Genomic DNA, 25,590 nt, shown 5'->3' on the forward strand with positions numbered 1-25,590 from the left:
TATCGAAACCAGTGATCTATGCTGCACTGCACTTTATTTCTGGAACCAGACAATGTCATCACCTTACACCAGGTGCTGTTTACTCTTCAATGGCCTCCTATAGAAACTAAAGCTGTATATAAATTGGCAGGAATCCCTCCACCCTCCACCCTGGGATACCCGGCATCCAACTTCAAACATCTCAGACAGGTTCAGATTCTCATGTAGTACTAATATACTAATTCTAGAACACCCGGCATTTACAAATGAGAACACTAGGGCAGAGTCCATTTAGGACAGTGCTATCAGTATTTGGAGCTCTGAACACTCTTGCTTTTGAAGCATCGCCACCCTGTTTGCATTCAAGACTACATGGAAAATTCTTCTCTTCCAATGATGTTTTGAATAAGCTTAAATCCACCTGCTCCCTTTTAACTCCACCTTTTATGTGCACTCCTTCCTTAATGCACTTCAAACTCCCCTCTAGGGTTCTCATGTGACTGATGGATCTTCCCTATCTCAATTGACTCATTACTCATTCTCCTGCCTTCTGCTATTTGGTTTCCTTACTCCAGCCTGGGTTACTCTGCTGCTCAACTATTATCACATTCACATGACTTTCACCACTTCACCATCTTAGATCATGTGCTATGATCCCTTGCTTATAACCCTTACTTGGAGCCACTGGGCTGTCTGACTAATGCAAAGCACCATGTAATTTCTATCTTACACATTTTTCCGTAAAAAGTCTCAACTCACTGCTTCTGTGTCTAGTTCTCATTGGCATCATTGTGGTTGGCTCATTTTTCTCGTGTAACGAATTGTTCTCGTTTTTATCCTTGCTGCCAGCTTCTTTTTCTCATTTATCCTATTGATGACTCTCATATATTTTATCATTTTTATGTAAAGCACCTTAAGATCTTTGGGTAATTACTATGCTGTATAAAGGTTTTAAAAAATTAGCTTTTTAATGTTTTCTGGGATGCACAAAGGACTATTAACCCTGATCTCATAGGATGGGTTAGTATGGAATCCATGGAAAGAGCCATCTCTTGGAAATGACTTGGTGTCAACTTTCATTTCATGGATAGTGACATCCCAGTGACAATTCACTGAGTGTAGTAGAGCAGTGGTTTTTAACCTGTAGTCCAAGCACCCCTAGTGGTCCGCAAGGCCTACTCCGGGGGTCAACATCTGTTTTGCAAAATTTAATACAATTAGAATAAAGTATATACAAATAAAGAAGAACATTTGCACATTTGAACACTTTTTCTGTACTTGATTGTGAATTACACAAGATAATTCAATATTTGAGCATTTGTTTGATGTATACTTGTATTTGAATTTTTTAAATTGTTTTGAGGTCCATATTATAAAAAATGCTTAGGTTAGGGTCCCTGCCATCCAATAATGACTCAGTGGGGGCCCCCGAATTCCGGTAATGATTCATTGCGGGTCAATAGAAGTCAGAAGGTTAATAACCACTGCTCTAGACTATGGCGTATCACAGCATTTTCAGGAACCTTCAGCCCTTGTTCAATTCATTATGAAAATGGATTGGTTAACCCTTCTTCAGCATTCTTGCATTTGCAGTTCAATGTAGGGGGTCAGTGTAGAAAATGAAATGTTAAAATCTTTCATTCCTTCATGAGGCATTAATGGGAGACATTTGAACAAACCCAACATTTGAACAAACCCAACATGCCTGTTTTAGCATCTTTTGTAGAATGGAGTACTGTTAGGGTTATAGATACAAAAGGATGGAAAACCATTTAGACTCACGTTCCATTGAACCACTGATGGATACATGCATGCTGATGCACCTTTCCTTATGATGTACTTAGAACGTATGGCTTACTTGACTGAAGTGTGACAAGACTGTGACAACGAACTCCCCTTGGCAACATTGTGAAATTCCATGGGGCTTTCTTTGCCAATGTTTTCAATTAGGAAATAAAAATGTGTTCTGGAGTTTGAAGAAAAGTTCTGCAGAAAAGGCTAGAAAACTCTGTGCTCTATGCTCAAGGAAATCTCATGGCTATAACGCTGATGAAAAGTTACAAGGAAGAAGTAATATGCATCATTTATTAGGCGACAAATGCAGACCAATGCCATGCTTCTGAGTATTCCTTCTTGTGGAAGTTATGGAAGTTTGAAAAGCACATTAGGGAAGTTCCACTGACCGCATCTTTGGAAGCTCCTGAAACAGAACAGAACAGTTCCTTTGCACTAGCTATTAAGCAATTTGACACTGACTCAAAAAATGAATGGGTCGGATTTTGTTGACCATTAACTTCACTACCGGTCATCGCCATCCGGCAATCTGCTACTCCAATAAGCTGTTTCTTTCAGAAGGCTGGATGAGAGTGTTGCTTCATGACTCACTGAGGTTGGCATTCAGCAGTCTGACAATGTTTACAATGAAATCCTTGTCTCTTTTGCTCTAAACCTGTGCAGATGTGACTGATTTTACCAGCCGAGCCTGTAACACAGGGCAGAAGGCATCATCTGGGTATCACTCAAAGGCATGGTTGACCGATTGTTTGGCTATATTTTTCTATGACACTGATGAAATCCCAGAGAACTATACAATCAGACTTTGTAGAAATTCATGAAACCTGACCTTAATAAGCTATGTAAAGCTTTCTGAAGTTTGATGTCCTGCTCTATCAAAATTCTAAAAAGTTTTTATAATTGTCAGGGCAAGTAGTGAGGCCAAAATGACTGTAACAGTTTACCTCTGATGATGTACAACTAATGAGCAAACGTAAAGAAAGTATTAGGTCTAGGGTCAGACATTAAAAGGCCTCTGCATTATCAGAGGGAGGCTATGATCAGTTACTGATAAGAAGTACATGTTGGCGGGATGGACATATGTGTTGGAGCAGTGAGCATTGTGATGGAGGAGGGAGAGGTTGCAGTGCTAGGAGGCTGTTTACTGCAGGTGAGCGAGGGGTAGATCAGGTATAAAAAAAAACTAATCGTTTGGCTCACAGTGGTAAGAAGAATGGAAACCAGTCAAGGAAAGTGTTACAAAGTCCTGCTTCCTATAAAATTAGGCTGGTTTCTTCATCAAAACCTGGGAACCAGGGTGGGGATATCCCAGTGTAACACGTAATTCACAAAAGTTTGACTGCAGTCAATTCCCATTTTTGTGTGGAGAGAACTACAGTCATAGAAGATTTATCAGAACTTTTCCCATTGGCCAAACAATGTCAACTCATTAGGACAATGTTTGATTGGCCAGATAACAGGATTTCATGCAGTCGATTAATTGGCAAACAGACCTCTATCTACAATGGGCAGAAGTATTGTAGTTCTCCAGCTAGCCTCTATTCATGCAACATTTTGCTGACTAATCTACTTGGATCCATGAAAGATATTCTTAAGTAGCAAACTAACCTATGATAATCATATTCTGTTGGCCAGATAACTTTGATCAAGAAAGGATATCGCTTATTTCAACACCTACTTTCAATCTGTGATGGACTTGTCCAGCTATTCAACTAACTTTAAGTTGTGAAAGAAATGTTTGCCCAATAATTTCAGTCTGTGGCAGGTAATGGTCGGCCATCTAAGTACAATCTCATAAGGACATAATCAGCTGGATAACGTCTTTCATTCTAGCATGGACATGTCTAGCTGACCAGCTGAATTGGCCAACAATTGCAATGTTTATTCTGTGACAAAAATGTTTGGTTGGCTAACTACCTTGAATTTAAGACAGTGTTTTAGCCACTTAGCTTCATTCAGTGATGGACACACTTGTTTGACCATCTAGGTTCAATCTATTTTGGGAATTTTGGGGCAATTACCAAGTTACACATCGGTTGGCCTAGCCTGCACAGGGCATGGATATTTCCAGGCTGCTGCTCCATGAATCAGTTTATCCCTGTTTGAGATACTGTTATCTCAAGAATGTTGTGTCTGCTTGAATCAACTTTGGTCAGATTGCCATAAGGATAGCTCCAGGGCTGAAAGATGGTTGCCCTCCAGGTGTTATCAACAAGGCATTTTGGTGCTCTACAATTACCAAAACCAGCCAAGTAGTTTGTATTGATTGAAAACCAAGGAGAGACATAGTTATATCCAGGCTGCTACAAACTTACATAGTATGTCCCAGGCTGAGATATATTTTGAAATTGTTGACCCCCTAAATTAGCTTCAACCAATCTAAGAAAGAGATTCTGATAGACTGATAGACTGCTGGCTCTCTGTCAGTGAGCAGAGTATGTCTGACTGAGGAATGGATATATCTAGACTGACGCCCCACTAGATTCACATTAGCCTAGTTTTAGATGCAGATGGTTCCATTCTATAATCTCTACAAATCAGTTTAGCTGAGACTGCAATCTCCTGCAGGTGAGTCTTATGTCTTTAGACAGCTTTCTGCTGGGTTTTACATACCCCTGGCGAGGTACACAGCTTTACAATGCCCTCCATCCAGGGAAGGAAATGGCTGCAAACCCATAGCCCCCAGTGGCTAGTGTTTGGCATCATCATCTGTTGTGCCATGTGGCCTGCTTAACCCATGGTGTGATTGCCCATTCTCTGCTCCGGCGGCTTCCTTGGCAGGCATGCTCAGCTGTTGTTGTGGGGAGGGAGGTCCAGCCTCGATCGTCACTTCATGTGCCACACTCATGGAGGACCGTGGTGTGACCGGTAGGCGTCCACTGGCTTGATCCGGTGCACGCAGACGTTGCATGAATGTTGTCACTCGGATTGCTTTCTGGAAATATAAAGCAGAATCAAGTGATGTACATAGTCTTAGCAGCACTTACGCAACCTTTCCTACTCTAAATACATAAAAATGCCTGAGTAAATGCATATTTTTTAGTATTTTATGTGCTTTTAGTTCTTCCACCACTGTTTTTTGGACTGACATTTCTTCTTCACTAACACCCAAATAACACCATAGAATGGAGACCTTCCTAAAACTATTGATTATTTTTATATCACAGGCAGATCACGGGCAGTTTCTAAGCATTGAGCTCGCCTGTCAGCCACTGGTGACCTTAGGTGTTTGCAGTACATTAAGCACAGACATCTAGTGATGGGGTAATGTTGAAAAAATTGACAATATGCCATCTTATAGCAAATTCTCTGAGTACCTTGATATACCCCTGCCAGAAAGAACCAGATAAGTTGCATTCTGGCCTACTTGAACTGGCTCCTTGCAAAGTCCTCTAATTTTCTGACCAGCCTTCAGCCCCACCCAAGGCTCAAACATTCTGGCTCAGATGTCTTGTGACCCCCTCACCTTCACCTAATAACACCATGGGTGTTCTGTATTTACAACACAACGCACCATGGTGCATGTTAGGCCAATAGCGCCAACATTTTTGATGCTATTGTGGTGCTTTGCTGCACTTGCGTCAAAAATGTTGATGCGAGTGCAGCAAAGTGCAAGGAGGCCCACTGATTTCTAAGGGTGTGTGCTTTTAATGCCTGCTTTGAGCTGGCTTTAAAAATGACGCCAAAAATCGCGCAATGAAATCTTATAGATTTCATTGCGCTGTTTTTGCGTGCCTCCTAACGCAGGAAAGCCCCCCTTGCATACATTATACCAGATGCAGGCATGATAAGGCACAAGGGTTCACAAAGTGGTACAACGCATGCATTCCGCACACTTTGTAAAAAAGGCACAGCGTTTTTTGCCTTGTTGAGCCACATTAGCATACAAAAATGACATTAATGTGGTACAAGGAGTCGCTTGGGCTTTGTAAATTTGACCCTCTGTCTACAAATGAGTCAACGCTCAGATATTCCTCATACATAGGCCCTGTATGATTCCATAAATCCATGGGCCCTGTATCACTTACCCGCCACTTGGCTTTGGCGAAATTCTTCTCAATCTGGGCACACACGCCTTCCTTGAGATTCTTCTCCGATGCTGCATTGCCAGAAATCCTGGAAGAATGAAACACAAGAAACCCTAAGATTAGGATGTGTACCAGATAAAGACTCATGGAATCTCCAGCCAGGGCCTGAGCCAGGCTGGTGAAGGGAGGGCTCAGCTGAATGATATTCAAAGCCCTGACAGAGCAAGCAGGGCTCCTAAGCAGTTTCCACAAGCACCCTCTCAGAAGTAAAGAAATCACACATGCAACATCCATGAAGAATCAATGAGAACTTTCCTAAAGTGAGGGGTGTTGCCCAAAATACATCACTGATATGCAGACTCGGGTGTGTGCATTTGTGACTGTAAATAAAGGGAGCAAAACAGAACACGCAAATTATACCTGGCCATCTGCATTTGGCGGAGAACACCTGCACTGTGGTTTTTTGATGCGGGTATATGTCATGTGCAGATCAACACAGGGTTCAGGCCATATGTCCGCATAAATACTTCTGTCCCCTCCCAAGTCTAGCCACACCAGTCTCTTGCAATCCAGCCAGGCAAAGCTCTGCTTTTGTATTTGAGCTTCCTGTCTAGAGCATGCATTTTAAACAAGACCACTCTCTGGTTCTGTGCTGCAGAGCCTGGTGAGGAGGACCAGAGGCGTCCACAGGCCTCCATCCAAGACCTCTGGGGTGCAGGTGGACAGTCCAGCTGCCATCATATCAAGGAGTAGGGAGTGTACACTATGGCATGCAAATCTTTTCTTGTGTGCAGTAGTTATAAACAGCCATCATCAGTTCACAATCGCTTCAGTCTGAGCAGTGAGATGACATCTCAGTGGCCAGGCCTTGGGAGCAAGGTGCCAGGGGCTTTCTTCCACAAAGTGATTCTGAAAAAGAATCTGTGAGGCATGAATAGATGTTTGCTCAAGTAATCTTTGCTTAGGGTGACCATCTCACTCGATATCATCACTGACACTGTTACAGTCCTGAACATTTCAACTACAAATCATGGGATCAGTCTACTTGATTCATAGGACGTAAACAAAGACTACAGCACCCAGAGTGCATTAGGCTGATACCTAAAAGGCCAGAAGTGGAATCTGTGTCTGTAATGACATGAAGTCAGAAGGTAACTCTAGTTATGCTGTACTGTGATGGTAACACCTTTGCACTGTAGTAGTAAATTTGTAATTCTGTGGTTTATTAGGACACTTACTCCACAGTGTCGGCTCCTCCGCTACGGCGGAGGAGCTTCGCCCCCCGCAAGCAACATCAGCTGCAAAACCTTTACTACAAAACGATAATAAACTATGTTTAATATCGTTTTGTAGTAAAAATGGTGGGGCATTGGGGATGACAGCCGTGGAGGGGAGTGCACGGGGCACTCACCTCAGTGCGCATGCACTGGGGTCGGCCAAACACACATGCGCATTGTGCTCTCAGTGCCGGGCTGGACAGAGCAGGCACAGGCTCCTAGGCTGCCTGGGAGTGTCCTGGTGGGTGCTCCCAGCCAATGGCCGCAGAGCAGGCTGTGCCTGCCTGCTGAGGAGACCGAGGAGCGGCGGCGCAGGTTTTTTTAAATTCATTTTTTAAAGTTTATTAGAACATTGGAACGCTGGTAGCTCCATTGAAAACAATGCAGTGCTCCGGGCTTTTACAGGCCGGTAAAAGCCCGCAGCGCCAACATTCCAATGTTTGCTTGGTTCACAGCAAAGCCTCACGGAGCCCGAGGGGATTTTAATCCCCTCGGGCTCCGTGAGCAATTTGTTTTATTTAATAGAACATTCTGCCCTGAGTGGCAGAATGTTCTGATATCCTTAGAACCTGCCGTAGCGGGCTCTACCGGCTCGGGCATTTAACGTGGGAGCGGGCCTTTAATAGGCTGTAGAGCCCGCTACGGCGGGTTCTAAGGCTATATTAATATCCTCCCCACCCGCCCAGCGTGCTGCCCCGCCTCTTGTAACCCCGGCGAGCTGCGACTGTTACTCCAAATAACTGCAATATCGAGCCATGTTTATTTTCACCAGTGCAAAACGAAAGTGCGCCAATACCATGTTATTTACAGTAACTGTACTAATAAACCCATATTCACACATTTTAACTACAGCGCGGAGGTCAAACTCCATATTTGCACCACAGTGCACTGAAATGGACATGAGAAAAACACTGCTCACTGCCTCATAGATTGCAGGTGGCATTGACTTGCACAGGGAAACAATTCTGCTAATAGTTAAAAAGAATATATCACTGTAATTGTATCTCACTACCTGAATTTAACCTGGTTTTCGTTCATGAGAAAAAAAATGCCAGGCCCTCTGCGCCAACCCACTGTGGACAGCCAACCCCTGCTTGGTACTGCTGAGGACTATGAGCAGCAGGGGATGTCTGCTGGGCTTTGTCCAATCCTTCTCAGGCACCCTACCCTGACTCACCCCTTTCTTGACTCTGAAGGGGGTGCTTTTCCTATATTTTTTATTTTCTTTTATAATTTTTATATATTAAATTTATACAATTTGCTATTTTCCTGAAAATCATAATTTTCTAAGCAAAATACTGGGAAACGCAACTGTTTTGAGTTTTCTTTATGTCATTTCCATGCTTCTGAATGTTCCCCCCCCCCCACCAAGAACTTGCAGGGGGTCGCACATATTTCACGGTGTGTCCCAGTGCTGTGCAAAATGTTCTACAGCAGTGTAGAAATCACAATCAATTAAAAAAACACACACACATTTTAAGGTGGTAGAAAAAAATCCTCTTCATCAGCGAATCAGAAACCTTTTTTTTAAAAAAAAGGTGTTTCCCAGTTTTTGCGATTTTCTGGATCACAATTTTAAAAGAAACAGATATACAAATATACAAACGTGTTATGTTTTAAAGCCCTCTGTAACTTTTAAAGATGTTTATATCTCAAAAGCTACTAAATAGCTTTAGAGAAACACAACACAAGCATGTTTTCTGGGTAAATTTCTACTTTCTTGCCAAGTTTGATATAATTACGTTCAAAGGTTTTAAATATAGGTACAAACAAAATTTCCTATAGGAGCCAAGTTATGAAAAGACATTTTTAACCTCATTAACTTTTCCCCCTTGGCAGATCTATATCAAAATTGCCATGCTGGACCTTAGACGTCTACTCCAAGAGATTGTTAAATTCAGTGCAGAAACATCCATTGGGTCAAGAGTTATAAGCAAATGAAAAAATGACTTTTCAATGGAAAGTGTGGCCGAAGCATCACTACACAGCGTAGACTATCTTATATAAAGATGTGCTGCTTTTGTAACTCACCATGTATATCCTGTGCAAAAAGTCTGCTAAAAACACGCATTTAAATTGATCAGATTTAGAGTGCCAGTACTGTTGTAGAGAGCGTAATATGATGTCCATTCTTTCCACCTATTGCTTGAGAACATCCCAGGGCTATCTATCTATCTATCTATCTATCTATCTATCTATCTATCTATCTATCTATCTATCTATCTATCTATCTATCTATCTATCTATCTATCTATCTATCTATCTGTCTATCTATCTATCTATCTATCTCTCTTTCTAATTATCTATCTATCTATCTATATGTCTATCTATCAATCTATCTATCTATCTATCTATCTATCTATCTATCTATCTATCTATCTATCTATGTCTATCTGTATGTCTGTCTGTCTGTCTATCTATCTATCTATCTATCTATCTATCTATCTATCTATATGTCTATCTATCAATCTGTCTATCTATCTATCTATCTATCTATCTATCTATCTATCTATCTATCTATCTATCTATCTATCTATCTATGTGTATCTGTATGTCTGTCTGTCTATCTATCTATCTATCTATCTATCTATCTATCTATCTATCTATCTATCTACCTATCTATCTATCTATCTATCTATCTATCTATCTATCTATCTATCTATCTATCTATCTATCTATCTATCTATCTATCTATCTATCTATGTATCTATCTATCTATCTATCTGTCTATCTATCTATCTATATGTCTATCTATCTGTCTATCTATCTATCTATCTATCTATCTATCTATCTATCTATCTATCTATCTATATGTCTGTCTATCTATCTATCTATCTATCTATCTATCTATCTAGCTATCTATCTATCCTGTGCTAAGTGAGCGTTATTTTGTGGAGGCTTCGTTAATACTTTTGCAGGTGTGGTCCACCAGTGTGGATATAATAATATATACATATAGATATGTATATAATCTGTACATCACTCAAGGGCCAACTGGGACCAATTTTCAATTGTATAAAACAAGTTTTAATTAGAAAGTGAAATAAATAAAAACCTCATTGAGCCTCGGCTCTCTCACAAGTAAAGCTTATGGTATATGACGTGGCATTGCCCCTGAAGCATTAAGGGTGGGTGAAACGTAAATATGTCTTGCAAGGTTTTGAGGTGCGATGTTTGCAGACTTTGACCTTCACTAGGGATTCAAAGTAAATCAACTTTGTGAAATGTCAGTTCGTGCCGATTTCGAACAAAAAAAAACATTTTAATGCAATGATGTCTTCCCCTCTTTATATGGAAAAATTTACTATTTAAACTTTTCTGCATTTGCAGCTTCCAACATTTGCAAAGCACTGAAAAGTCTTAATCCTAAACTTGTTTAAAGAAAATGTGTAACTTGGTGCATCCCTAAACTTGGAAAGCTCCAATCCTAACTTTTTCCTGGATGTGCACTTGTGGCATCAGAAGCATCTCTCCGGGTCCCTTCGACAGCGCGTGCGGCGGCTGCACTCACCAGAGGTGCCCCAGGGCTTCCTGGGCTGTGATCCGCTGGTCCTGGTCCACCTCCATAAGACGGGAAACTAATTCCTTAGCTGGAAGGCACAAGCCAGACAAAAACCTCCATTATGTCTTTTCATGGGAACATTTTATGAGAAATACACATTTTGTGAATTAATTAGGACTGAAATACACTTTGGATGAACGTATTTTTAGGCGAATTTTTTTTTGACAAGCAACTAAATACAATTTTGCTGCAAATGATGGCAAGGTTCCAAAGCAAAAATAAGGATCATACCCGTACCGGTGGAGAACGTGTTGAAATTACCATGGCAAGAAACAGAGCAATCATTCAGAAAAAATAACATCCTTTAAAAAGCAGAAACTGCACTTTTAGTCACTTTCTTCTACATTAATTTTACAATCACTGACAAAGTAAGTGGTACAAGAAGGAAGACTGGGACAGCCGGGTTTGCTGTTTCCTTTACTCCAGAAGGGTGAAGACCATCAAAGCAAAGGGCCAAGTAGGTTATTGTGCGAATTGAAATTCAAAACCAAAGTCCAATTTTTAACAGCAATCTTTTCTCGCATTTATGTTTTCACCCTCTCACTTCCATTGAGATTACTCCGTAAACTGTTCCAATCAAAAGTATCCGAATAGTGTTCACTTCACACAAATACTTCTGAACTATTATCAGTTAAAGCTCATCAAGGTGTGAAGAGCAGGGTAGGGATTTGCCAGTGCTTGTTTCAGAGCTCCCACACAACTCAAGGCAGGGTTAGGTTAAGACTATTACTCCAGTCCTACCACATTAGAGATTAAACACTTGATAGTGGGATTAGATCCTGGTAGGGCTGGTTATGGCCAGGCATTTCTGTAAGGGATTGTGGTAATCTTTACTTTGGAGTCTGTTTTTGTGTTAGCATTGTGTGTCTTCACAGCCTGGGTGTGAGTGACTGTGACTGCAGGAATAAAAACTCATTGCTTGAAATAAACAGCAACCAGGCAACTGTGTCTGCAAAAATGAAGGCACTATATGAAATGAAACGGGGGGATACATGGGTAAGACACATTGCCACACTGAGGGCTTAAAGATGGGGTTGGCATGTCAATGCATCTACAGTTCATGGCTCAGAAAAGAGAACCTTTCTATGCAAACTGGTTTTGTTTTCATTGATGAATGTGTGCAGGGATACAATAGCATCCTTTTCCTCCTGTCTTTGGCGATGACTGCCCATGGGAAAGGAGCACAGAGCACTGCTAGGATTAAAGGGCTGTGAAAAACAAAATGCCAGTAACAGAATAAACACCAAACACGAAAAGTGTTTGTCAGAAAGGTGGCAGGCGGTCTCACCTGCTGGAGTGATCTCGTCCCAGTACGGAGAGTCAAATTCATAATCTCCCGCCAAAATCTTCCGGAAAATGTTCCTGTTGTGACTCTCACTGCTCTCCTCTTCATTCTCGTCATAGAAAGGGGGGTTCCCTGACAGCCTGGGGGAGGGAAGGACAGCAAAGCAGAAAAGATTTTCAGTAAAGTTTCTTCATTAAGGAGCAGGGCGTAGCTTGGTCAGTAAGTTTGGGGAGAGTTGGGTTTTGTAAACGTCCGATTGTCTGAGCAATTACTCTGGCATGTCATGACCAAATACATACATGAGAAACAGGGCACGAGGGAGCCTGCGGGGTGGAGGGAAGGGACAGCAGTGCAGATTGTTAGGGGTACTTAAAGCACAATATTTTGTGGTGAATCCACTTTAGTTCCCCACAGGGCACAGGAGACAGCTTGCCCATCGGCTTGCAGGCCTGTTGCCCTTTTTAGCTAGTAACCTTTCACCCACTCAGCATGCTCTGTTTTATCCTATTTATTTCATTATTTCTTTTAGTACTTTGCAGTTTCCCACATTTTATAAGAAATGTTTTGCTTTTGCTTATCAGTGCCATTCTGAGAAGGCGTTATTATCAGTGACACATGTAGGTATTGCCATCATATCCCTTTCTCACTTACGTTTGACAGGAACATGATGCACACTTGTTCAGGATTGTTTATGTAATTGCCGACACAAGTCTGCAAGCGTTATCAGTTGTTTTTGAACATACCTGCGTCTTGGATCCTACTCAGTGCTTAATTTGTAAATAAAAAGGTGCCTGTGCCCAAAGCCCTCTTCAAATACGCAGCTGCTGCAATAAATGTGTGAACCCGGAATACTCAGGCAGCGTAATCCTGAAGCCATCTCGGGCCTCTTCAATCCATTTAAAGCCACTCACTTTACCTTCAGCTCATTCTTGCAGCTGTCTACTTTCTCCCTTTGTGACGCTTTTTCATTTTTCCCTTTATCCGTCTTTCCCATATATGTCTTTTGCTCGCAGTAAATGCTTGAGGCAGAAGAATAAGCCCCGGCCCTCCAAAATAAGTGCCGGTGCTCAGCACCGGAAACAACAAGCACAAATTAAGCACTGATCCTACATGAGCCGTATAAATACACTTCATACAGACAAGGTCTTTAGAGGGGTTCCTTCCAGATGCCATTTATGCTGCAGTCATCTTGCTGCAGAATTCAGCCTTTGTGTCTCCACAGAGTCTGACCTAGAGACCTCATTCCAAGGTAACAAGGACTGGGGCACTTCTCATGGACCTGGTACTGGCAGATTAGAGTTTTATTGCAGACTGCAGTCTTTTCGATGAATATACTGAAAACTCTCCTGCGTCTCCTTTATTACATGTGTGTGAATGAGGCTTATTGCTAATGAGAGAAAAAGGTAATTTCCATTCCAATACGGCTCACCTGAGAAGTCGCATCTAGAGTTCATGCTTAAGGCTGCCAGAAATCACCTTTACTCTTTGAGTTTCGGTGAGGTACTTCTTATGAGCCGGGAGGGTAGGGCCGACAGTTGCGACTTGTTGTAGGAGTGACTCAGTTGCCTACAAACAAAAATGCTGCCGCCCCTAAACTAGCAGTTTCGCTAAGGCTATGACAACTTTGTAGAATAACCAGGCATTTCCCCTCTGCTATGGCATGGGAGCATTGTCCCCCTTCCCCTGCCAGCAGCAGCTGCAAACATTTTCCTGTAAAATAATAATAAATTACATTTATTACCGTTTTGTAGTAAAAGGGGCGGGGCCACGGGCTATGATGGGTACGGAAGGTGAGTGCTTAGCACTTCCCCTCTGTGTGCATGTATGTTTGGCTGGCCGTCTTCCCCCTCCCCCTTGCACGTGTCACCCCTCCCAAGCACCGTAAGCTGCTCCTGAGAATAACCAACATTTTCTTAAACTTCAAAGGAGATAGGAGAGAGAGTGTGTACGTTTTTGTCTGTGTGTGTATATAAAAAGCCCAGGTGAAATCCGACAGACACTTCATCAACTGCTGAAGGCTGAAAGCTCTTTTCCCCAACTATTTACTAGAAAACATATTTATTGGAGTGGGGTGTAACATCCCAAACACCCCTCGAGGCTACGCCTCTGTTAAGAAGATAAATTGGGGGACACTTCTCTACCTACTCCCCTCATTCACTCACCCATGGCTTGAGGCAGAAAAACATTTTCCCTGCACCTTGCAGATGCATTAATTGCTGCTCGGTTATCATTGGATAGGAAATCTTGAGCAGATGGGCTGGCTATTTCTAAAGGAGAATTGCAGAATGTGGTCCCAAACTGTGTGCCTACTTTCTGCAACCAGTTCTTAATGTGATGTATGTATTAGTAGGTCTTATGCCAAAATGTCCAGTAATAGGGGGGTGCACTTTGACCTGACTGATGAATAGTACTTAGGCAGGTCACCATTTGTAAACCCCACTCCCATGTGATTGACTACAAACAGAGGCATGCTAGCATGCAAGGAACAGCAGATCACCATCCCTCTTCTTGGATTCCCACACAGAAAAGAAATGAAAGCAGCCTGTCTTCCTTGAAAAAGAGGCCTTCCTCACTGAGAATTAATTACCATCCCCTTAATCAGTGGTGTGCAACAGAAATTGCAGTTGCAAATCATTCATACATAATTGTGACTTCAACTTAAGTGGGGACGCCTCTTTCACACCTCCTCCTAATTGAAATGTGGAGTGAATCGCATAACCAATTCTAGTTGTCTGACTCACAAAATGGGTTTAGTGCATACAGGGAAAGCCTCTTTGCTGTCACAGTGCCCTGTGATTTCCAGAATAGCAGGGTTTGCAACTGCAAAAGGGCTTTGTACACCTGGCCTTAAATTAATACCGAGTGATAACGTTTCTCAGCCAAGCATACCCAAAGCCATGGTGAAGTTGGTGCAACCCCCATAAAGCCAAAAGTAGAGACATAGAGATACACCAGCAAACTACATATCAAAATACAGTTACAAATACTGAGGTAACACATAAACACATATTTAGGATATTCTATGATGTATCTATTTATCATGTACCTTACCATTATGTGGCCTGCACAAATGGTAGTGACATTCATACGCAGGAACGCACATAAATCATTCACACACCTAATAGCCATACAGACTTGAACACACATCAAATGCATGCATTCGCAGACTCCCCACCAAAATAGACACTGCAACTCATGTAGAGACATACACAAGGAGAAGTCAGCACTTACATTCCTGCCTCCTAGCCCTTTGAGAACATCACTGCTAGCATTCTGGCATTCATGGGATATATACAGGGCCATTAGTGCCTTAAAGAGTACCTGAATTCAAATCAAATACTTTATCAGCAGTTACTGCAATGATTTATCTTGATCTGCTCTGGTACCACTTGGTTGGCTTAGTGCAGTTTTTAAGTAGAGTCTGTGGGAAAAGGGGAATGTTACTGCTCTCCAGGCTGACATAAACAAACCCTTGAATGTGTTGCACTTACTGTGAATAGATTAAATGAATTGGAACAAATAAAATGTTGTCACTTTTGAAGGATTCGTGTACATTTGCAATCAGTTTTGATCCTGGATACTATACTGATTCACTTGGGATCAATCAACTCATTTGCACAAAGTGCACCTTTCTAAGTGGTATTAAAATCTTTTTTATGTCTATTCCGCTTTAAGACATTGCAACACCTCCCTTGCTCTTCCACCAGCAAACTAGGCTGAAAGATCTAAGCAGCAGCCCCAGCTCTACATCCATCTGTAATAGGACATCGCTGCCATCAACTTACACATAGAAGATCCTAGCTATACACCTTCACTACACTGGACACAGGACCATTATAAACATGGAGTTGCTTCCTGGTGGACTCATTAAGTGACAGGTCTACTCAGACTCAAAAGGGGCGATGCTACAGGCTGCATAGTAGCGAGCCTTCTAAGAAAAGGCAGTAGTTGGCAATGACCAGGCCGGAGAGTCGTCCAATAGGGTTAGTTCCCTGATATATCTGCAAATGGCCATCAGTCTTGGATGGTCTGCAACACTCATCATTTTGGCCCACTACCAGCTAAGACGTCATCCACGATAGCTGAGTTTAGATACAATGTTTAAGTTGATTGGTAACAATGTTCTCCACCAGTTTGGCCATAAATGGCAAATGACCAAACAAGGGCACTTGTATATCTGGGTTTTGCACAAACATTGAGGGCCTGATTGCCACTCAAGTGGAACCTTATCCCAGGAGGGATACCACTTCCACCCATTACAAATGGCCCAATGTTCCTGAAACCAACTTGTCAATCACAACCCAGTCCCTGGCTCATCCCCTCCTACGGCATTGGGAGCATGGGGAGCTCCTCCCTGCCTGTCAATAGCCCACTATTCCCACTGCACAACTCTCCAGCCCCTCCATCTGCTCTTCGCCAAGCACCGGCCATCCTGCTTACGTTTGCCACTTCATGAAACACGTAGCAAACTGGAGCATTATTCCAGAGAGAATAGGGAATATCTGCAGAGTTTAGCACAGGAAAAACTGGTCCTGCTGGCTGCATCCCCATTCCATGGAGAATAACTCCTAATAGCCAAATCTGGGTGCGGAAATATTGCCGGGAAACGTTATTTCTGGCTACATGGAGTCCACGCACCTAAATCCGACTGACTTGTAATTGGGGCAAAATGTTTGATAATAGCATAATTTTTTTACAATTTTTATTCTTGGGTTTTAGTTTTTTTCTTGGATAACCATTTCATTTATGCGCTATTTCCTTGAAGTTCTCTTTGGTTTACATGGAAGTGAATTCCACTTCGGCTGTTGAGAGCCAGTTGAAGGTCTGCATAAGATCTCAGAGCATGGGATAACAAAGGAAAGATGCCCTATGCTTTGAAGCTCTTCTTCAAGGTGGCTCTTAAAAACTGGGTGCAGATTTTTTGGAAAAAAACTGATTAGCACGTTGGGAATCTGTGTACCTGCATCGTGCAAAGGATGCATAATAGTTCATGCATTGAAGGCAACCACAATAAACTTCAGAACATATTTATGTAAATAGTGAAAAACATTTCAGACTTCAAGGGATCAGGAGCAGAATTTATGATGCTATATCGTTATACAACTGAATAATAATGTATTTTAATTTTAGAACAAAATTAGTCCTTTAAAACTTGTTAGAGCAATTTAAAATTATTTAAATACAAATTTTGCTGTAGTTGGTTCTTTCAGAAATGTTAATTAATTTTTCTAATTGAATATTTAACTCACATGTAAGTTATTGTGCTGTAACGTTTCGTTTTATTAATTCTTCATATATATATATATATATACATATATATATATATATATATATAGAGAGAGAGAGATTTAAATTCATATTTTTAAAGATTATTCAGCTTTAATGGTGTCAGTCTCCACTAATGTGTGAAAGGTCACAAATAATAATTGTGCATTTGGAATTCTTAGCATAGGAGGCTCCAGCAGGGGATGAAGATACCTAAGTTTACATCTAGAAGTAACTTTACACATGGAAACGGTAAATAGCAAAAAAGTGTGAAGTTGTTACTAGGTGCAGTAGTAGATTTAAATGTGAGTATATATATATATATATATATATATATATATATATATATATATATATATATATATATACATGTGTGACTAGGTCCCATAGGTTGAATAATGTGCATACTTTGAGGCATTCTTTATTTATGTCTCAATAGTTCTCCTTTCAGTTTCCCACTGAGTTGGCTGATGTGTTGGAATTCAGTGCTTTGGTTCTTCTCGGTGGAGGCTTGCCTGTCTCCCTCTTCTACAATTTGGTAGCAAGCCTTACCATAGCTGAGTCTGAAGGCTTTTAAGAAATCTAGAGGTACTAGGTGTAAGGACTGCTCCTTTCTGAGTGGAATAAAGAGTTTTCATTAAGATGTTTTCTTTGATATTCCCCTGCACTTGCTTCAGAAAGATGTTAGTGGAAAGTTCTTGGACAGTACCTATCAGAATTGCTGATTAAAGAGCTGAGTAGTGTCTTTTTTAAGTCTGGTCCAGCTGTTTTGCTAGCTTTTTTCAGCCAAACAGCTGTTTGCTGGTTGAAAAGTCTCATGTATTCAAAACAATTCATCCATAAAAAATAATCATATATGTACAGGCATACGTAGAGGCAGCCATCTTCATCCAATGGTCAGGTCACCTGTCAATCACATTTTGCTTCTGGCTACCACATGATACAACACAGGAAGTGCAGGGGCAATGGGTCACCCTCTTCATCTATTGGCTCTCTTGCGCTGTGACTGTCAGTATTTTGGCTTATCACATGGTCACTTCAGCATAAAAAGAAGTGCACTTCGAAGGCAGGGCTGGTGAGCCAATGCTTAACTTTTTCTTTCTAAAGTCCATCCTTTTTTGTGTTAGTGATCATTGTTTGTTTACACCTTGTCCCAAGGTTATATGAATTCAAGTTCAGTAGTACTTTTTTGCACCAATAGGAATCACATGTTCATGTGACGTGCATTAAAGCTAAAAATGATTTCTCTACCTAAGCACACCTGCTTCACAGGAACCTAGGAAAATATATTCAACGCTTATGTGTTTTTATTTAAATTTTTTGTATTAAACAAGTGGTTGTTTCGGTACCAGTGTCTTTTCCTTTTTTGTGATCTATTCTTGCATTGAAAAAATAAAAAAATAACCACCAATTTGCCAAGGATTGTTGGATTTTGTCATTCTTGTGGTCATATTTTAGGAGCATGCAGTGTTCTTTGATGAAGCAAATTCATCTAAAACAAGCGAAGAGGACTGGTTGCCATCACTCAGCCCCTATGAAGATGTCCATTCCGGACATGGGCCTTCCATTGGCTCAGTTGTTTTCAAGTTTCACTTTTTCTGTGCGTTGCTCAAATTGGTTGTGGATTCTCAAGCATCTTCTTCACTTTTAAACTTGCTTTGCACAATTTCTTCAGTGGCTGTAAATGAATAAATTTGTCCAAAACATAATAGGCTACTCTTAAGAGAAAATGAAGAAAACATTTGGAAAGCTCAATTTAGTCACCCTCAGCAGCACCTTGAACTTTTCAGCACAATCCACTTACGTAGATTTTTAATTCATTTATTCTAGTGATAGACACATTTTACTGTTATGTTGTGTTGATGTTAGGTTGGTTTTTTATTGATATATCAAAAAAGAAACTAATACATTTTAAGTGTAAAAAAAGAAATAAAGGCACATAAAAAGTGTGGGCATATGGCAAGCTTTACAAATTGATGTTATCACTTTTAAACAACCACCTAAATCGACAAGGTTTTAAAAATCTTTTGCATACTCAGATTTGTAGACAGCTCATATCATACATCAAGATAACATTTACTACTAAATGTGGCCAGTTACAAGGCTTTGAGCAATGATATCTGAAATTTATTTTTAAAATGGCAGCGGTTTTAGGTGGAATAGAGTAAGGAAGGACACTCTTAAATTAGCATTACAAATGTCAGCAAGGAACAGCCCTACTTTAAAAGGGTAATCAGATTGTAGCATATGTTTCTGTGCTGGAACCAGAGTCACCAAAAGTGGAGTAATTTTGGATAATAACCACAGCTCAGGTGCATCATCTGAAGGTTAATGAATTATAAACTGTAAAACAAAATGAAATTAGAATGAGCAACAAGATCTTTACTGCCACCCAACTTTCAGGAAAATCCTGCTTTTCTTTAATTCATCTGGCTGAGATGTAATTCGTTTGCATGGCCTGTACTGGAAAAGAATCTAGAGTAGATGAATGAGGAAAAGTGTCTAAAAAAATTGATTATATGTCTTTGTTGGTCTGCTATGTGTTCTGTGATGGCCTGTCGAATGATTTAGGTCCAGCTTTTTCGACTGCACTCCAGCCAGAGACAGACAGAAGTAAACAGATGTGCAATAGGGGGAGATTTGGTGCAGGGCCATCCATATCCAACCTCAACCTTTTCAAAAATCCTCAGATGCTGAAAGTGCTCCTCCACACTGAGAAATCAACAATCACACCCTGGGCTGTACTTACAGCAGACACACCTTGCCACTCTCACATACATTACTTTCCCTACAGAACCCAACCTCACACAAGAGAGCACTGCAATCAAATCATGAACATAGGTGCAGCATACCAAATCAATAAATACTCAGACATACTCACACACATACACACACACATGCACACACAGATTCTCATTAGGTTGCTCCAATTTTTAATACTCACAGGATGAACATTATCACTCCAACTGCCCAGCAGTCAACAGGACGACCGTATCTGTGACGTGCAACCACCTCTGGAGCTATCCGGGCGACAGAAGAGGAGAGTGAACGGAAGTCATGGAGTAAAAAAAAGTAACAGAGATCGACGCATAGAAGGTGGAAAGGGAGATCGAGACAATGGCATAGTAAAAACCCAAAACAGAGAAGCCACCAAGAAGGGAGGATGAAATATAAGTGACAGAAGAGTAGATGGTGGAATAGAAAGATGGGTAGTAGGTCCCAAAAGCATGACAGTGTGTGAATGAAGAAACAGGGAGGAAGTAAGCAAGACAAAAGAAAGGAGGTAGAAATAAAGGTTGTTGGGGAAAGAGAGGGGAAATAATTGGGTTAAAATGACATCAGCACCAAAGTGAGAAACAAACCATAGAAATGTAAAAATATAAACACACCGGCAACAGAAACTTGTTCAGAAGTACCAAACTGCACCTCAATGAGATTTATACCCAAAGTGCTACTATGTGGATTTTACAAAAAGAGTCAGACCTTGAATGCAGTCAGAAGAAGAACAGATGCAAGGTCCAACTATGCACCCATGGCTGTGCCTTCTATCCTTAAATTTGTGCTTGCCTATTCCTTAACAACTGATGTCAGGTCTGATCCAACCAGCGGAATAATGGATACACCTCAGTCAGTCTTTGTAGGATAAGAGGGGGGAGGACTGTAGGGGTCACCGACAAGGTGAGGCAAGAAGACCACGCCACACGGACATGGTGGAATTGCCACCACAGACCTTGTACTTCCAAGGTGGTGCCTATCATGCAAGAGAAAGCTGCCTCAGAAACAATACCCTAGCTACTGTGGTAGCCATGTTGTGACATGGTGAGCTATCCACCACACAGTTGGATTGAAAGTGTGATGTATATCATTTGAAATCAGACCTACGGTAAGGTATGCCAGTGTAGGCAATCAGTCAGTCAGTAACTCACAATCAAACACTCATGTATAGGCATACTCAAGAACACTAGAAGATGCAAAAAGATATAAAGGTAAACAGACACAGAGTGTGTAGAATAGAACGTAAGACTGAGGCAATTTCAAGCAACTTTTTTAGATGAATTTATTTACAGCTCACTAGGTTAGGCGCAGAGCCTTGTCAGCTCACATGCACCCCAGGAAAGACACCTAGGCACACAGACATGTTCATAGACAGAACACACAACTGCAATGGTTTCAACACAACACACACAGAGCACAAACTCACCCAGGCGGTGTTGGAAAAAATAATCTCACCACGAACATCTACAGTTGTAAACCTTCATGATTTGTGTGACTCTGCTGCAACCCTCTCTCACATGTTGCACCTCTCATGCATTTCATCCACCTTTGTTGTTTACTTTGGCTGGTGGCAGCAACCAGTGAGAGTTTCATTATGGGCCAAGAGGTTCCCATACAACTACTGTACAAGCCTTGGGCATTGCCTCTGTATTCTCCCCTCTGGGACTCCGGGATACCTGTGCCACATCAATCCTCCTTGCTTTAGCGCAGGAAAGGTGTGAATGACAGTGCCGGTGAAAGAGTCCAGTGAGCGAAATGTTTCATTGAGTACCTTGGGTTCAAGAAACAGCCAAAACCTTGTGTCTCTTTGAAAATATCATACTCATGTGAAATTTAACTTTCCCATTTCCAGCTCCTGCCAAAACTCTGTGGACCAAGCAGGACTTCACTGTGTGGCACAGCACTGACAGAGGCTCAAAGGGCCAGTCCTTCTGAGGTCAACTGGATGTCCAGTAGCAATCTACCCTGGTCAGAGAATGGGCAAGGTACTTAAGGATCTTTTGAGGGCACAGAGGCTCAATGAGCTCAAAGTCTCTACAACCTTCACAGAATATTGCAGGACTCCCCTGCCAGAGCCTACAGGTTAACCTGACCCAATGCTCTCCAGAGAGCATAGGTGAAAGCAGCATCACTGGACCCGAAAGGACATTTGCGCCCTGACTCCCAGATCCAGACTGTGGTCTGAGTGGCAAAGATTCAGAGACGCATGTTCTCTGCCATTTGTATCTCTAATTTTGCCCCAGAGTGAGCCACAGCTGCAAGGCACTGGGGTGCCGTGGGGATCCGTGCCACGTCCATACCAGTAAAATGGCCTGACAGTGACAGGCGCACGTGCAGAAGCGAGGTACAATCCTTCCACACTAGAAGCTAAAGCGGAGAGCATCGTAAACTGCCTCTACCAGAAGCAGCGGTATTCTTTTCAGAGAATGCACAACTACTGCCTTCATCAATAGCAGGACCCACGTGCAGGGCTCCACCAGGACTCGGTGTCAGGCTGCTTCTGGCCTTCAAAGCAAGAACGGTGAATTTAGGGCCTGATTTTAGAAAGGTGGCGCTGCACCCAGTGTAGCACCACTTTTCTTGTGCCCCTTAGCGCCCCCCTAACGCCACCATGTGTGCGCTGTATCTAAGATATGGCACACCATGGCGGTAGTTAGGGAACTAGCAGCAAAAATGTTTACGCTAGTTCGGAGCTTTGCAGGATTAGTGTAAAAAATGTTGACGCTAATCTTGCAAAGCCCATTGAGGCCCATTGTAAACAATGGTGTGCCTCCTTTTAACGCTTGCTCTGAGCAGGCGTTAAAAGAGCCGAAAAAAATGAGGCAAAGAAATCTCTTAGATTTCTTTGGGCCATTTTTTCGCCCCTCTTATGGGGGAACGCCCCCTTTGCATACATTATGCCTGGTGCAGGCATAATGTAGCGCAAAGGGTTACAAAGTGGCACAATGCATGCATTGCGCCACTCTGTAAATTTGGTGCTGCGATTTTGGCGTCGTTGGGCCACATTAGCGTAAATAAATGGTGCTAATGTGGCACAAGGAGGTGCTAGGGGCTCTTAAATCTGCCCCTTAGTTTCAATAGACATGAAGGGGAGACTATGTTGCTGTTGCTTAAATTTTTTATGATCCAGTCCAATCACTTCCAGATAGGACCACAGTTTAGGGGACCATGCATGAGCATCTCCGAATGGACAAGAAGAATCAGATTACCCATAAGCAGCTCATGTATCTTCAGGGCAATGAGCCTTTCCTCCTAAAAATAGACTTGTTGGTCTGTACAAAGCACAATTTTATCCCAGGAGAAACCAGAGGAGGATCAGGAACCCCCTTGGATACCACTGGCCTGAAGTGACTTTTCCTTGTTTACGTCAAGCTCTGCAGGAATCAGTGGCGTGGTAGGTAGACAAAGACCAAGTCCTCAAAGTTATGACTTTGGCGGCAAGAGTAGGCGTGAAAGTTAGTGGTGCGCTTATTTGTAGGTGGTGGACTCACACTTCTCGTGTCATTTTAACTATAGTGGTATGTGGTTCTGTTCACCTAAACCGTTTTTATGAGTATGGGTAGTCATAAAACTCAGCAGTCGCTATGAAACATCCACTATAAGTGAATGCCGCCTATCTTGACAAAGACGTCCATTCATTCTTGATGAGGTGGAACAGGCACTGTTATTAGCTCATAGCAGGTTCCTATGCTTGGCCAACAAAAAGCTCCACTGGGAAGTGTAAAACAGCTTACTCATCTGCATAGACTTTGTGCAGCAGCAGTTATTACTGTCTCATTCACTATATTTGGGAACTTTGAGTACGGAAGCAGAAGTCCTAGCCATCCCTTGGGTTCTACCTCGTGTGATATCTTGGATCATCTTATCCAAGAATTGATGAACGTGGCAATCCCAGGCCTAAGAGAAAAGATCAGCTCAAGACAGACACTATTGGAAAGTTTTTGAGGAACAGTCTTCCTGATGAAAATGAGGGCAAGTGCTGGGCAGTGCAGAACCATAAATCAGGGTGGATTCTGACTCATATGCTTATTAGAGCAGAATCCTGACGATCAATGCAAGCCTTATGAAGTTACCAGAAACTGTGGATGAAACATTAGACACTGGAAAATTAGTAAGAAGTGACCTTGAAAGATCATCAGGTGGTGTTAACTGAGTGAATAAGCAGAAGAGGTGATAAAAGGGTGGGAGAACTTTCAAGCACTGATGACGTGTAAGAGCCTGATCAGACATTGTGCATGATAGACTTTCACGCTACCGGTGTGGATAATGTAAGACCTCTGTCACGCAGTTGCAAGATGTTCTGCCGTAGAATGATGATGCCCCTAAGGTGTGGTTGTTTTGATTCAGGAGCCCCACTCGAGGGAGGGAGTGGGCTCACTGTCATCCGTTTCCAACACTGGAGGCCCATGCCCAAAATGTAAGTAGCATGCCAGCACTCGCATTTAAAGAGCTTGAGAGCCCATTCAGGCGAAGACAGGCATGCATTGCATGGTAGTCTTTCCTTGGTGTTGATGCAACCTGAAAAAATGGAAGACCGGTGACCCCAAATGCAGCCGCTGATCCAACAATATTTTATGAAATGTCAACACACATGAAATAAGGGCTCAGTGGCCGTGGGAGTGGAGGGATCATTTGGTCATGTACCTTTCCACTACCCTCATTGGAATGCAAGAAAAGCATATGCAACATATCCTATTGCTGGGTACCACCTCTTTACCCCTTCCTCTAAATGGTGCTCTTAAAAGTATGGGATTCTATGAATCTCTGTTTAGTCCCTTCAAGGAAATATCTATTGACAATAATGAGTCTGAGCGGTCTGCGGGGGGTCAGTCAAGGATAAGCACCAGACTACTGTACTAGACATAGAAACTGATTATGCACTCAGAAGTAAACTGAATAAAAGAATCTGATATTAGTAATAAAAACACACCCTTAAGCATATAAAATGAGTCAGCAAGTAAATCATTTTCAATAAGGTAGCCGCAGCCCGAGAGAATTTCTTCTGGAGAAGAATCCTAAATCATAATTCAAGAACATAGTTTGAGGAAAATCAAAATAAATATTTTACTTTCCCTTGCTTTACCAGATGTTCTTTGTTTTGTTCTGTCATTTGTGTATTTGATGTTTTTTTTCATCGAATACCGATGCCACAGAAGCCAAATGAGCCCATGTCTGCTAAATGAAAAAAATAAAGAAATAAAAAACTTAAAGAAAAAAAAAACTTGGAAACCTGGATCCACCAAGAAGTTGACGTAAATGGTGATAAACTGGGTACCATGGATGTGCTTGTTGTGAAGAGTTTAATCTTAGTTCAGTTGAAGACACCACAGATGGCAGTGATGAGGAACTGCTAAAAAAAACCTTAAAGTTCTTCACGGGAAGCTGAAGTTATTCTGGAAAATACGACCCAGCCAAATGTACTGCTGTTTACATATAATTGTCTGTGAACACAAATCTATCTGTAAAGGTGAGTACACCCCACCTTAAGACGCAAAGGGTCCTATGACCAGGGCCACTGGAATTATGCAATTGTGCTGACGCAGTGATTTTTGCATAGTTACGGATTTGCCACATAATCCATTATTTCCCGCATAATCTGCAGATTTTAACAAATAAAAATGGTAA

General features: G+C 41.8%; 1 protein-coding gene across 1 annotated transcript in view; it reads right to left on the reverse strand.

Annotated features, from left to right (window-relative positions):
- Positions 1-1,329: 1,329 nt before the first annotated feature.
- Positions 1,330-25,590, reverse strand: part of LOC138261000 (caM kinase-like vesicle-associated protein) — a 414,930-nt gene continuing 390,669 nt past the window's right edge. The window contains exons 7-11 of the mRNA XM_069209589.1: positions 20,135-20,210; positions 11,929-12,065; positions 10,590-10,668; positions 5,802-5,889; positions 1,330-4,708 (exon numbers count right to left, since the gene is read on the reverse strand). Coding sequence (XP_069065690.1) covers positions 4,463-4,708; positions 5,802-5,889; positions 10,590-10,668; positions 11,929-12,065; positions 20,135-20,210 — 626 coding nt within the window. The 3' untranslated portion in view covers positions 1,330-4,462. The remainder of the gene's footprint in view (positions 4,709-5,801; positions 5,890-10,589; positions 10,669-11,928; positions 12,066-20,134; positions 20,211-25,590) is intronic.

The sequence above is a fragment of the Pleurodeles waltl genome, chromosome 10 (genome assembly GCF_031143425.1).
Source record: "Pleurodeles waltl isolate 20211129_DDA chromosome 10, aPleWal1.hap1.20221129, whole genome shotgun sequence".
NCBI classification, from domain to species: domain Eukaryota; kingdom Metazoa; phylum Chordata; class Amphibia; order Caudata; family Salamandridae; genus Pleurodeles; species Pleurodeles waltl.